Raw genomic sequence first — 14,201 nt, forward strand, 5'->3', positions numbered from 1 at the left:
CTATTCAAGATGAACCATGAGTGAGTGAACCATATGATTTCTTAAAATAACAGATTGATATTGGGAGATTGAGTTGATGGTTCCAATTAAAACCCATGATTATATTTGAACAATTGAGTTGGTGTCTTAGGTCTATTTGATAACGTTTATTTAAAAGTTTTTTTGGTGTTCCCCCCAAAAAAAAATATTTATATATAATAAACAATTTTTTTTAAACGATTTGGATACAATAAATACTTACCTTGGCCTGCATCCCCTTACAAAAATGATGAAGCATTTTTTATGTTTAAAAACAAAAATGAATGCTTGCAAGTCATACCCAAACCTTGGCATTGAACGTGCCCAAATCCTCTGCTGTGAAGCAATGAGCGATAGTGAACATCAACGTCTAGGGGTACATACATACCAAGGCCTCCCAACATTTGGAATTCACTGCCACTCATCACTCACCACTCACCACTCACGGCTGAAAATCAAAACTAGACATTGAACACGCCATCTGATCCTTCTCTCACTCTACAAGAGTGAAGGCTTTGTAAAGTGGGTAAGATATTTTTTTTTCCTATCACACACATTGTTAAGTTGTAAGAAATACAAAATGTTGCCAAATAGACCCATAGGATATGTTTGGATGTTAATAAAAGAGAAGAAAATAAAAATTAAATTAAATTTGATGAGATAGAGAAACATGTAAAAATTGCGTCAAGGCTCATATCGACGGTCCGCTTGCAGCTTGCCGTCTGGCGTCAGAATCTCACATGTTTGGTTCGATGGAAAAGAGAGGAAAGTGAAAGAAAAAAAAAGGGGGGGGGGGGGTCGTCGTCTAAGCTTTTCCTCTCTGGACGTTATTGTTAGTTCCGAGTTCCGACTAAACCCTAGATCGATTCAGTCTATTCCTGCAAGCGAATTCGAGGAGCTGATCGAAGGCTCCATTCGAAGAAAATGTCTTCGACTCTACTGGAAGTAACGAGGGCGGGTCACGAGGAAGTAGAGCGTCTCGAGCGGCTTATAGTGAAGGATCTCCAGCGTGAGCCTGCTTCAAACAGGGAACGTTTGTTTCAAAGCCACCGAGTTCGAAACATGATCGATTCTATCATTTCCACCACTGAGAAACTCGTGAGTCTCCTATACCTCTTCTGTCATTTCGAAAGGGGTGAAAAAACAAATTATTTTTCTTGATTTTCACTTCCATGATTGAGGTTTTCTTTGAAATTCTCTGTTTCTTAATGTTTTGCAAGATTACCTTCCTTAATTTGCTTAATGAATGTCAATATTTTGCAGAATGAAATATATGAAGACAAAGATAACGCAAGGAAGGATGAGATTGCTGCTCTTGGAGGGCAGACTGCGACTGGTACCAATGTGTTTAGTTCGTTCTATGATAGATTGAAAGAGGTAAGTAGGCGTTTTTCGACTCAAATCCTTTCTTCTTTGCTCAAATTGAAACTTGAAAGGGAGAAGTTTATTTTGTTTTAATGAAATAATCATACAAGTTATCAAAGCAAAGCATGAAAGCATTAGCGCATCTACATTCCTGAGTTTGGCTACGTGTTCCACCATTTAACTCTTAGTTGAGCCATTAATCCGTTAAATCACAGGTCCTCCAATTATGTTTCTCACTACCTTGACTAGTGTATTTATGGCTTTTGCTAGCCCTCATCTTGCACAATATCGTGCTTTCTCACTGCTGTTTATTGGGATGTAATGATGACTTAATGGAATTTAAAAAAATCTATGCAACCTTTGCAGATTCGTGAGTACCACAGACGTCATCCAGTCGCACGCGTTGTTGATGCCGGGGAGGAGTATGAGGAATTACTCAAACAAGAACCACATGTTGAGTTCAGTGGCGAGGTAACTCTCCCTAATATCTCCCCCTTTTCTGATTTTTGGTGGCGTTGTAACTTGCTGCAGTGAAAGTTTGTTGCATCTTCACTTGATTTAAGGATGATGCATCAAATTCTTTTTTCATAATTTCTGTATATAGTGGTAGTCTCAATATGTATTACTTTTGCACTGCACGGTACAATTTTGAGTAGAAAATTTTCATGACCAAAATGTTTTTGAGTCTTTTTGTCACTGTCATTTCTTTAAAGGACTAATTGTTGGTTTCCCTCGATAAAATTTTAGAAATATTTTTATTTTCTATTTTCTGTTCTTATGATTAATTTCATTATATGCCAGAAACAAACCAAGAGCTTAACTCAAGCTGAAAAATAAAAGAAAATTTAACCCTTAGGTGATTTGTAGTCAAGGCTATTTATTGTATGATTTAGAGACAAACTAAACCATATCCAGAGAAAAAGAAAATAACTTGACCAATTTGCTCTGCATTACACTTTATTTCACTTGCCAGGGTCCACTGCTTTTCTTAATGAAGAGAATCCTAGACAAGAAATCTGCAGACTAATTTTTCCCTTTTATTTTTATTTCTAGCTTATTTTATAACATGCATTACCTCCCCGCTTGCAAGCAACCCCTCCTCACCCCCCCCCCCCCCCAAAAAAAAAAAAAGTGTTCTCACTGACCGGGATTTATTTTTCAGGAAGCTTTTGGCCGATACCTGGACTTGCATGAATTATATAATGAGTATGTTAATTCTAAGTTTGGAGAGCCTATTGAGTACTCTGCTTACCTGGATGTGTTTGCGCAACCGCATAAAATCCCTCGCAACCATAAGTTAACCAGGTAATCCTTTTATTGGTTCTGCTCGCAGTATAAATTGACAGATATTTTTCCCAGTTCTGCTAAGATTTCAACTGAGTGTTGTATCTTGACATGAAGGGATAGTTTTTAAATTTTTGTTTGTTGCATTTGTTTCTGTAGACAGTACCGGGAATATTTGGAGCATCTGCTGGAATATCTGATATATTTCTTTCAGCGAAAGGAGCCCTTGCAAGACCTTGATAGGGTGTTCTCAAAGGTTCTTCAGTTGCCTTCTTTATTTTTAGCTGCTATGCTTAGTTTACTGTACAAATGATTGGTTTTCCTTCAGCTGCATTCTTTATTTTTACCTGCTATGCTTAGTTTACCGTACAAATGATTTAGTACCATTGCATTGGTTTCAATGATCTTATGGGCACTCTGAAGTGCACTCTTACTTTTTTTGTCTCGCTAAGTTTACAATGTTATATATCTATGAAATACTTTTCTCTAGTGCAAGTGGTCAGTTTCAGGTTTTAAGCTTAATTCTTACTTCTGTTTTATGAGGATAGGCCATCCTAGATGTTAGTAATAGTGAGAACTATGGCCATCCTATATATATATATATATAGCAAAGGGGATTTGAGCTGACTGATTATGTTAAAGTTCATTTTCTTTCAAATGCTTTCTGCTATATCACCATTCTGAAATAGTGATTGACTTCTCGCAGGTTGAAGCTGATTATGAAGAACTCTGGGTGGATGGTAAGATACAAGGATGGGAAAATAAGAGTCAAGAAAATGGACATGCTTCAGCTCAGGATTCTGTAATTGATCTAGATTACTACAGTAGTGTGGAGGAGCTAATCGAAGTGGGACCTGAAAGATTAAAGGAGGTGAACACCTTTTCTACTTGCCACTTTTTGGGCCAGCAGGTTACATTTATCTTTGGTCAAAGCTCAAAAAACTTGCATAATCAATTGGATAAAATAGAAAAGATATGTGGAAAAAGTATGCCTATGCTACCGCACCTTGGATTTCTAAGCACACTTCCAATGAAGGATTTAAGTCTCGGAATTGGGTATCGTATTGGAGGGGGATTTTAAGAAACATATTGTATCATATCGGAGAGATGCAAGATATTCTAAAGATACACATGGAAATGCTCAAGAAATCCATGGATGTGCTTATGATACATATGAAAAACAATCTTGAAGCATAAAGCACCTTATTATGTAATATGTAAAATGCAAATATATATCAGCTTGATTTGTTCCATCTGTAATTTGAGCATTGTAAGGCCCCAAAACTTGTTGACATGGTGAAGATTAGAGTCATTTTTTATGTTAGATGATTTCCTCCAACTTATATCAAAGAGAAAAACAAGTTATCAAGGCCTTTGGTTGCTCCCACTAACCTTTTTTGTTTTACAGTTTTAAAAGAGGCATATCTTACCTATATCAGGACCTTATCAGCTCCGTATCGGTCAGGACAAACCTTTTTTGAAAAACAAGTATTTTATCAGAAACTATCGTATCGATACCTACCGATACTGATACGTATCAGCCGATATGCTACCTACCGATATTTACAACCCTGCTTCTGATGTAAAGTAGCACTATCCAAACATAGGAAAGTACTTCGATTTAAAAAATGAGTATTTAATAAGTTGGATCCCTGTCAGTGAGTCTTTACTTCCACTCGAAGTTTTCAAACTGGGCTAGACAGCAAAATAACATGTTCAATTATAGTTTTCCCAGTTTGACCATGGTTTTCAAAACAAAAAAAAAAAAACCGGAGATTCTAACTGGAAATTTGATAACCAAAGATGTGTTTGATTCCAAGTTTTTCTGGTTCCACTGCTGGTTCTGTCTGGTTTGAAAACAACAATTTCTCAGATGCCACAGGTTTGTGAGATCTTAGTATCATTTGAAAGTTAATTTGAATAACGTTCAAATGACAGTAAAATCATGCGAAATGACAAAGAAAAAGAAGAATTGCCTTAAAAATAAGTCTTGGTAACAGTACCTAGACCAAGTTTAAATAAAACAAAACAACTCAAAACCTGGTTCAATATGAATTGACCACCTATAATTAATTGAGAAACTTGACTAGACTAAAATTTTATCCCAAATAAAATAATTAATCTCAAAATTCCCAAAATGTCATTGCTGCCCAAATGGAGATATTTTCAGACTCAGAACTCGAATACAATTAAAATTCCTATAGTTTGAGCTAATCAATAACTGATAAACATCCTTGCACCATCCTGTAAATATGCTTTACAGGAAATTGGCCAGAGCCTTTTCATTTACCCCCCCCCTGCGGTTTTCGTTCAACAACATTAAACCCTTCCATAATGTTAGTAATTACTCTTTTTTTGGAGGGGGATAAATGTACAAGCTAGTGATACAACAACAGTAACAGTAAGTACACTGTGAACCCAATGCCACCACAGGCACCATTCCTGTACAATGAACTTTACTAGTTTCAATTTACTTTGTTAACCTGTGTAGCCAAAAAGTTAGAGAAACCAATGATTTGCCAGTTGATGAGTCAGTTGTCTGGTGTGACTGAAGTATAGGATTTGAAAATTCCTTTAATTTTTATTATGTTAATCCCCATCTTGTTACTTCTTTCAGGCATTGGCTGCTTTGGGGCTGAAAGCAGGTGGTACTGTTCAGCAACGTGCTGAGAGGCTTTTCCTCACAAAGGTATTAATGCTCCAATTCAGTCAAAGGCTTTGACTCTCTAACTTTTTCGTTGAAACCTCTTCGAAACAGAGGTTTTATTTGTATGGTTATGTCGAAAGCTATCCCTTTTCTCTGTTAGCTGATGTCTTTTTTTAACCCTGAAATTTCTACTTCTGAAGCTCCAGTTCTATTTGCTGGATTTATTATATGTAGAAAGATTCTACACACATTTAAATTAAAAAACTAGATTAGATTCAATTATATTTTATTATATTCATATTTAAGTTTTGATTTTGGTTATCTTGTAAGTTGCCCACAATTGGTCTTGTAGTTCAGGCAGTTCAGAGGCATGAATCTACAACTAAAAGTTTTAATGACTGACATGCTTTTCCTGTGCAAAAGAACCAGTTTCTAACTATCAAGCATAACGTTTTGGTCAAATTTCTTCCGAAACCTTACTATTAGAAAATCTATTATCCTGCTTAACTTGAATTACTTTTTTTTTTCCCTTTTGTTCAGCATACACCTCTTGAGCAATTGGACAAAAAACATTTTGCTAAGCTCTCACGTGGGGTAGAACAAAATGGCAATGCTGCATCTTCACAACAGATGGATAATTCAAAAGAGATTGCTCTGATAGAGGCCAAGATAAAACACCTGTGTGAACTGCTATATGAGGTTTGCATCTTCTATATATATTGTAATTCTATCTTTTGGTCCACTTTTCCTTTTTGTCACAGCTTAAATAAAATATTCTCTAATTCAGCCAAGGTTTAAATTCCAACAGAGTTTCTAACATTTCAGTCCATTCCATTCTCTCAGCTATTTTGAAAATTTGACATTTGATTTTTTTTACTATATCGATTAAATCTCAAGTAAAGCATATATATTGAAAAAAAAATATTATATTTTTTTTGGGGTGGGGGGTGGGGGGTGGGGTTGGGATTACCATGATAAAGATTACATTTGATTTCAACCTGGACTTTGATGTGAAAACTGAGGTTAAAACCTTGGACCAGGGTGACAAACACCACAGAATAGCAATTTTAGATGCATGCAAACTTCTATATGCATCTTTAGAATATGCTGATGGTTTTATTTGTGATAATATGCAGACAATATTGCAAACTAAAGAAAATGTTGAGAAGAAACAGGCTTTAACATACGAGGAAATGGAAGCGGAGCGTGAAGAGGTAATGTTATGCTTTTGTTCTTGATAAATTTTTCTGTTTATATTAATGCGATATATCGTTTGTGGAAATCAATGGGCAAGTTTGGCTGCATCTCCCCTTTTTCTGGATGGGGTTTTTTACTTCCTAATATGTTTGTGGCTTCTCTGTTAGACACTAAAGAATTATCTCTAAAGAGGGTTAGCTGGTCTGTCCTTTGTCAAGGAAACTGCATGTGTTTTTTTTTTTCTTTTTGCTGTCTATGAATTGGTATACTTATCAGATGATGTTAAAAAGTATAATAAAGGAATAGAGAACAAGGAAAAAAGAAAGTTTGAGAAAAATTTATGACCCTTTGCCTTGATATATGAAAATACAATGAGGTAATATTTGGTTGTATGGACTTTCGGGTCTTGGTTCAAACGAGAGGATCTTTAATAAGCACAGTTGACTTTAGCTGAATTTCTTGTTTTTATTTGTTAATTCCTTGGCTCATACTTTTGGGCTCTCTTCCAATTACTATGATTTAGTTGGGCAAAGAGAGAGAGAAGGGATAAAAGGGTGGGTCTCTTCAAGCTCTACAGTGTAGTGATCTGTCAGGCATATTTAATTTGAGACATATTTCCCTTTACAAATACTGCTGTTTGGTTGCATTATTTTCTGTCTAAAATACAAAATAAGTAGTAAATTGGTGACCCGTATAGTATTCCCCGAGTAGTTTATAATTGGGATTGATAATCTTTCTATGGTTAAACCTGAATCCTTTTTGTATACCAATCTAATTTTCTGTTCTTTTGTTGCTACTGCTGGTGAATAAAAAATATTTACTTGCTTAAATTTTGCACAGGAAGAAGTACAAGCTGACACTGAAAGTGATGAAGAAGACCAACAGATCTATAATCCTCTCAAGTTGCCAATGGGATGGGATGGCAAGCCTATTCCTTACTGGTTGTATAAGCTTCATGGTCTTGGCCAGGTTTTACTTCAGTCATCTGTAGAATTTTCCATGCAGGGATGATAGTGTTTCATCATATGACCATAACCTTTTCTTGCCAAGTTTCTTCTTGTTGTATGTCTCAGTTGATTTTCTTCCTCTGTCATAGAGCAGTATGAATGTTCTACCATGTTCAATTTTTCCCCCTTATGTCTAGTTGATTTTTTTCCCAATCAAGTTACATATGAAACATATTTATACCTGTATTTTTTTCTAGAAATTAATGAAAATATATCTGATTGCCAATAAAAAGGTCATGCATTTATGTGTATGATACATATATGGGTGTATAAGTTTTCTTAGTTTTCTCAAAACTGCACCATTGCTTTGTCTTAGCCATGGTTCGAAATTTCGGTCTTGTGAAATATTTCGGTTTCAACTGAAATTGGAAGGAAATGACTATTGAAATTGCAGTTTCTACATGGGCCAAAATTTTGCGAAATGGGCTGAAATCTTGACAAAATATTTTGGTTTCGACAAAAATCAAAATGGGTTGAAATCCGAAATTTCAAAGGGATTTTTTTTAACAGATTTTTTAGAACTAAAGAGCAAAAAAACCAAAACAAAGTTATTTGAGGTTTTTCACTGCCCCAAAATGTTTGTCCCATTTAAAAAAATCAAGATATGAAGTTTTGGATCCTGTGTGATTCCCTTATTTAATCGTCCACTTCTTTATTGCATTTACTTGTCATAATTATTTCCTTTATTACACAAGCCAAACTAATATGGATATGTCGGATGCATGTTTTGGATTAGTGGGTAATTAATGGATTAACAACAACCTCCTTAAAATGTAAAATTTTTGATACAAGACAATCTTGTTTGGATGGAGGGAATAAAAATAGCTCCTTGTTTTCAGACGCTACTAATATGATGTGCGGTTTGATATGGAGTTTGTCCTACCTTTCAGGAATTCAAATGTGAAATATGTGGGAATCATAGTTATTGGGGGCGTAGAGCTTTTGAGCGGCACTTCAAGGAGTGGCGCCATCAGCACGGGATGCGTTGCCTTGGGATTCCAAACACCAAGAATTTCAATGAAATTACATCGATAAAGGTATGATGTTCTCACAGTTATTTTGTAACTGAAGTTTCTTGGGTCTGATTCTCTGATCCCAGTCAAATAATGACATTTTCCATCAAGGTCAAGGTGTGAGCTTTTGATAGAAATTTGTGTGTTTCATTCACCTCTAATTTGGTCAGATAGGTTCTGCTGCCAAAATCTGTTGCCTTGTAGTCATCAATGTGCTGCTGTTATTTACGTGGCATTAGATTCTGTGAGACTCAACCCAAGGACTGATGTGGTACTTAAGGCCACATGGATGCAGATTTAGTTTTTTTATTGCCTGTAAAGATGTCAAATAGCACTTGGTTTGTGAATGTTTAGTATAAAAAGATCGATTCAGGAAGAGAAAGGTGGACCTAGATATTATTGTCCTATTAAGCATCTCTATGTTGAGAACTATTTCCCTGGAACCAGTTTCTCCTTGTGCCACTTGAATTGTGGCACTGCTACTTGGGCCCCGAAAACATCCGCCTAAGGTTGGTTTGTCTGTTATTTTCCAGGTTCGGGCTGGGATGGGCCAGGCCTGGGCTGATCGTAACTCATAAGTGACTTCAGGTTTAACTTGGGTCTCGGAAAAACTGGGCACAGCCTGCGCAACTTGTAACCCCGCTCCAATTATTGTCACCTGCACACAAAAGAAAAGCGGGAAAATAATTGAAATCCCCTACACAAGTCAAATATACTCTGATACCAGATATTTTCTCTTTCATACAGGAAGCAAGATTGTTGTGGGAGAAGATACATGAAAGGCAAGGACTAAATAAGTGGCGTCCGGACCTTGAAGAAGAATACGAAGACAAGGAAGGTAACATCTACAACAAGAAGACATACACTGATCTGCAACGCCAGGGGCTGATCTAAGGAGGATTTACTGGTGTCTTCAAATATTTGTAAGTTTGAAATGATGTTGTTTGAGCTTAAATTCATATTTATCTGAGATTCTAGTAGTTCTAACCCTTTAATGAGACATACTTCTTGCTTACTGATCGCTATTCCAACAGACTGTTCCAACTGCATTGAGTAGCTTTACTAATCCTCGTTGGAGCTCTTAATCATGCAAACTGGGAGGACTTACCCTTCAAAGGTTCAACTGAGTATGGCAGCACTGGTGCTTTGGTAGCTTTTGTGATGGTTTGTGTGAAGTCATCTACTGTTGTCCAGAAGAAAAGATGGTAGATAAGGATTTCATGGCGAAGCTTCAAGAAGTTATAGCATGTTTTGGCCTAGGTATTGTTACTTAAAAAGAGTTGAAACGGTTAGGAATTCATTGTTGTGTATCCTAATGAGAATTTACTGTATGAACGGCAGCCTTTACATTTTTGTTCAGGGAACACAGAGGTATCAGCATCGTTTCTAAAGCCCCTCAACAGTTGCATGTGTTCCTCACTCCTAATACTACTGTGTTATTTTTATAATATTGGCATACATGCTCATATCCTCGACCATTGGCCACCCAACCCTCTCTTTTTGGACACTGTTTCAGACCTGATCTGTCGAATCAGCGAATCTCAATTCTGGACATTCAGGTCAAGCTGACTCTAGGGTTTTTCCCACTGGATTGTTAGGTTTTCAGATTTGAGGACCAATTCAAGGGTTTTCCAGACTAATTTGGCTGACAGTACTGATCGATTTAATCCACGATAATAATTTGCATAACCCTGCTTTGGGGTGGAGGAGTGGGTGGTACAAGGCATATTGGCAGGACTTCCAATTCGGACATGAGACAATAATTAGAGTACCAAGAAGATGAAAGGTAATGAACTATAATTGTCAAAGTATTGCCTGGCCAATTCTTTGATGCTTTGTTGGGGTCGTCATGACTTTTCTTCCATTCTCCAATGCCTGGATTGCCTAGACATTGCGACAGCTAGGAATAAAACATTTGTTATGCTTAGACCTGCCTGTTAATTAGCCAACAATTATTAAAATGTTAAAGGTTTCATATCACATCGTTATTTTATGAGAGTAGTCTTTATGTATTTTGCATAAAACTATGACTCTCCTGTTGGTTAATTTCTTAGTAGGCGAGCCTCTGGCGCAATTGTTAAGTTGTATATTTCATCATGTTGGTCACAGGTTTAAAACTTGAAAATAACCTCTCCTGCAAAGCAAGGGTTAGATGCATACGTTTGCCTCTCTCAAACCTTGCAATAGCAGGAGTTCTATGCACTAAGTTGCTCTTCTTCTTCTTCGAACTGATTCAAGCGAACATTGACAACATCCGTCACCAATTACGCTTTTTCAAGCTCTGCCTGCGACAGCCAAAGTGTGGAAAACAAGAAATGCATACGCTTTGTTATGTTGCTTCCTAGGAGAGCTGTGTGAAGAAGGAAGAGATGTCCTTTCCTACGTTGTTTGGTTGCTCATGTAAAGACCTTTCACTTCATTTCCTAGTTCTGGTCAACGGTTCTTTCTGGGGAAACATTTTGCAGCATAAAGATTTCTCTTGAAGCTTCTTAGAAGGATATGATAAATATAAAATTTGCATTAACCATCTAATTAGCTCTGCACAATTACATCAAGACATGAACCATCAATATTTTCCTTTCCTCCTATGTGACCTTGACAGTACAAAGAAATGATAAAGCAGGTAATAATTGTCATAAAGAATTGCATCTACAACTTCCCCCTCATACACATGATCTAGTGAAAAGCAAGGCGGATCCATTCACCCCACGAAGAACCAGAAGCCTAGAGTCCACATAGGTTCCACATACAATCCTTGACAAATCAAACATTTCCGGTGGGGCCTGCAACTGGACCTCACGAAGTACATTGGTCGCAACATTAACCTCCTGTAGTGATGGATCATCAAGGTTCATTGTCATCTCGACCTCACCTGGGCCAAGATTGGCCACTGGAAGGCTCGATGGAAGCTCCTTTACTAGGCTTGCCCTCCTCCACTTTCTACTGGGCAATTTTCGAGCTGATGACTCTTGAGCCTTAGATGAGCTGGAGCCGCTGGCCTTCTCTTCCTTAAGGTATAGTCGCCTGCCAGCAGTTAATCCGGCTAACGAGCCCACTTGCAATCTCCCAGCTATCCCAGTCTTGTCATGGGGCCAATCCCGCCCATTAATAACCATGAAGCAAATGTCAGAGGAGATAGAGAGGGTAGTTGTCAAATTCGAAGTTCGTGTAACAGTAAGGTGAACATCGCCAATGAGGACTCTGGAAGAAGGCTGGCGAAGAGTCAACCCTATATGCCTACCTGTACTGTACAACATACGCCATCTTCCTGGTAGGAACTTCAACCAGTTCTGCAGATTCAAAAACGAGTCTGGAATTAGGATTGAGTTGTCATTTAAAACCTGACAGATGATGTAATTACTCTTCGTTAGAGTTTCACAACTCTAAAAATTTTGGTTGAGTTATAAATCACATTGGTTGCAGGAGAGGATGCGAGAGATGAAGCATGTAATTTCCTTCAAGCAGATGAAGTCCAGATGACACAGCACAATTTTTTCACAAGGCAGCTGATTATGATGATGCAAATACCAATTTTAATTTGAAAGGACAAGTGATTTATAAAAATGAAGGTTTTGCATAAATGATTATCCAAGTTCACAGGCAAGCCAACTCTGGCAGACTTGTTGAAAGGATGAGAAGATACCTAATTTCCCTATATGAGAATATCTAACAGTGCTCAGGCTGTCAGGCAAGAGAAGTTGAAGAAACTTCAGATCTAGTTTTATTGACATTTTTTTTGTCTCCTGTGAAGGGATTTGAAGTGCAGTCTGTACATTGCCATCAGTTAGAGGCTGTTTGGGGATTCTTCCTCTCTTTTTTCTTTTTTTTCTTTTCTGGGGTGTCTCCCCAGGAAGAAACAAGCCTTAGGAAGGAAGGACGATATGACTGCAATGCTCTACAAAAGTTGCAATTGCAATTACATTTTCTAGATAAGGAAGAAAGATATTCATCACAAACGTCAGGGAAGATACTATTGCAATTCTCTATAATGAAGGATGGAATTTTAGCTGCTTAGCAAATATAAGTACTTCAGCAAGGAAGATACTGTTAAGATTCCCTACAAATGTCAAATTAACGTGAGAGGAGATTATCATTTATGCTGTGCAAATTCTACTAGTTGGTTGCAAATTTCCCTTTCCAGGTCTGGTCAGGGACTTAGGGTATTGACTGACAAGTAAATTTTGCCATCTTCCAATTGAAACAGCTGTGTGCAAAAAAAATATTTGTAATTCCTATTTACAGCTGAAGGAAACTCTTAACTGCTTCAAACAAATAAATTATGAGTTCAGTTTTTGACAGGGAAACACTTATGGTGCTGGGGACATTCAACACCATCAGGTTTCTCTTGAACATAAGTCATTTTGAAGTTGCAATTGTACAATCCCGAGCACAGTACAGGAGGATGGGTAATGAATAAAAAAAAAAAACTCCTAAGAAATAGTGTTAAGATAGGTAGTTACCTTAGTCTTTGGGTAAGGATTCAACATCTCCATCAATTCAATGAAGTAAGCAATCCTGTTACGCTAAGAACAGGGAAATAAAACCATTAGAAAACCTTCTGCTCCTTATTTCTATTCATCTTATTTTACTTATCAAGCTATTGGGTGATCCAAGTAATCAGGAAATAGTGAGGGACTGAGGTACAGATACGGTTGAAGATGTAAAAAATAACAAGATTTCATACTCCCAAAAGACACATATGATACAGAGGGTTATTCTATCCCACAGTTTAATGCCATGAAGTTTAGTTGTCAAACTATGAAAACATATATGGTTGAAGATGTAATAAGTAACAAGATTTCGTACTCCCAAAAGACATATATGATACAAAGGGTTATTCTATCCAACAGTTTAATGCCATGAAGTTTAGTTGTCAAACTATGAAAGAGTGTGAATCAGAAATGACTTTGCAAGCAATGCACATGCACGGTGTGATAAGGTAAAGCAAATGTCCTGAAAAACTCCACATGAATGCTTGTGGCCATCCAATCTATCAAATTGTTCTGGATGGTTGCAAATCATAGAACAAGTGAACAAATTTCCAGATGAGTGGATTGTGTTCCTCTAACCATGTCGGTGGGAACAACAATAGCAAGTTACACTGCTTCATTTGCCATACGCCAGTGAAAAACAGGAAAGACTACAAAGCATCCGTCAGTCTTTAAATGAAAATTGATAAATTCAGTGAAACTATCAACCTTTAAAGACATTCCAAGGTGTTAGGAAGAATCTCTAATCAACAACCTCTGGGACCTTGGGTTTATGTACCAGTTGGAATTTTCATATACAGTTAGATAATTCAACACAAGGATTCTAGTATAATAGACCATTAATGACTCTTTCATAGTATTGATAGAAAAAATATGAAGTACTAGTAGGTAGGCTATCAATACCCAAGTATATACAGATAAATGTGTCCAGGGGTAGCAGTGGATCAGGTTTAGATTGAGTATCATAAAGGGTAACAACTAAACACAACCCACTATTCTTGGTTCTGGTATCCAATCCAAGCCAGAGAGCAGGTTCCAGGATCAGGTCAGAAAGATCTAATTTAAAATGCTCAGATGGGGTTGTTGCACACCAAGGGTGGGAGGTAAGTGTTCAACGTGCTCAGATGAGGTTGTTGCACACCAAGGGTGGAAGCTAAGTGCTCAATGTGAAACCACCCCC

General features: G+C 37.2%; 2 protein-coding genes across 6 annotated transcripts in view; one reads left to right on the forward strand and one right to left on the reverse strand.

Annotated features, from left to right (window-relative positions):
- The first annotated feature begins 815 nt into the window (after positions 1-815).
- LOC122066239 (splicing factor SF3a60 homolog) lies at positions 816-9,957 on the forward strand. 3 transcript variants are annotated; one of them, XM_042630066.1, is made up of 13 exons: positions 816-1,116; positions 1,282-1,395; positions 1,750-1,854; positions 2,546-2,688; positions 2,827-2,923; positions 3,374-3,538; positions 5,285-5,356; positions 5,855-6,013; positions 6,451-6,528; positions 7,352-7,480; positions 8,409-8,555; positions 9,279-9,454; positions 9,586-9,957. In XM_042630066.1, exons 1-12 carry the CDS (start codon positions 943-945, stop codon positions 9,423-9,425), a joined length of 1,530 nt encoding a protein of 509 aa, XP_042486000.1. In that variant the 5' UTR covers positions 816-942; the 3' UTR covers positions 9,426-9,454; positions 9,586-9,957. The 3 variants fall into 3 exon arrangements, with proteins under 3 accessions (XP_042486000.1, XP_042485998.1, XP_042485999.1); XM_042630064.1 differs by having other exon boundaries at positions 817-1,116; positions 9,566-9,957; XM_042630065.1 differs by having other exon boundaries at positions 817-1,116; positions 9,589-9,957.
- A 1,074-nt stretch (positions 9,958-11,031) lies between these two features.
- LOC122066235 (probable plastid-lipid-associated protein 14, chloroplastic) overlaps positions 11,032-14,201 on the reverse strand; it is a 10,529-nt gene continuing 7,359 nt past the window's right edge. For all 3 annotated transcript variants that reach the window (XM_042630053.1, XM_042630054.1, XM_042630055.1), the window contains 2 exons: positions 12,992-13,054; positions 11,032-11,821 (listed from right to left, as the gene is read on the reverse strand). In XM_042630053.1, coding sequence (XP_042485987.1) covers positions 11,195-11,821; positions 12,992-13,054 — 690 coding nt within the window. In that variant the 3' untranslated portion in view covers positions 11,032-11,194. The remainder of the gene's footprint in view (positions 11,822-12,991; positions 13,055-14,201) is intronic.

This window comes from Macadamia integrifolia, unplaced genomic scaffold, assembly GCF_013358625.1.
Source record: "Macadamia integrifolia cultivar HAES 741 unplaced genomic scaffold, SCU_Mint_v3 scaffold23, whole genome shotgun sequence".
NCBI classification, from domain to species: Eukaryota; Viridiplantae; Streptophyta; class Magnoliopsida; order Proteales; family Proteaceae; genus Macadamia; species Macadamia integrifolia.

What these genes read in the sequence shown, in the direction of transcription:
- LOC122066239 (XM_042630066.1), top strand. Translation starts at nt 943, where the DNA reads ATGTCTTCGACTCTACTGGAAGTAACGAGGGCGGGTCACGAGGAAGTA. An exon ending in ATGTTGAGTTCAGTGGCGAG is followed by an intron (nt 1,855 to 2,545) that starts GTAACTCTCCCT and finishes TTTATTTTTCAG; the next exon opens with GAAGCTTTTGGCCGATACCT. An exon ending in TGTGTGAACTGCTATATGAG is followed by an intron (nt 6,014 to 6,450) that starts GTTTGCATCTTC and finishes GATAATATGCAG; the next exon opens with ACAATATTGCAAACTAAAGA.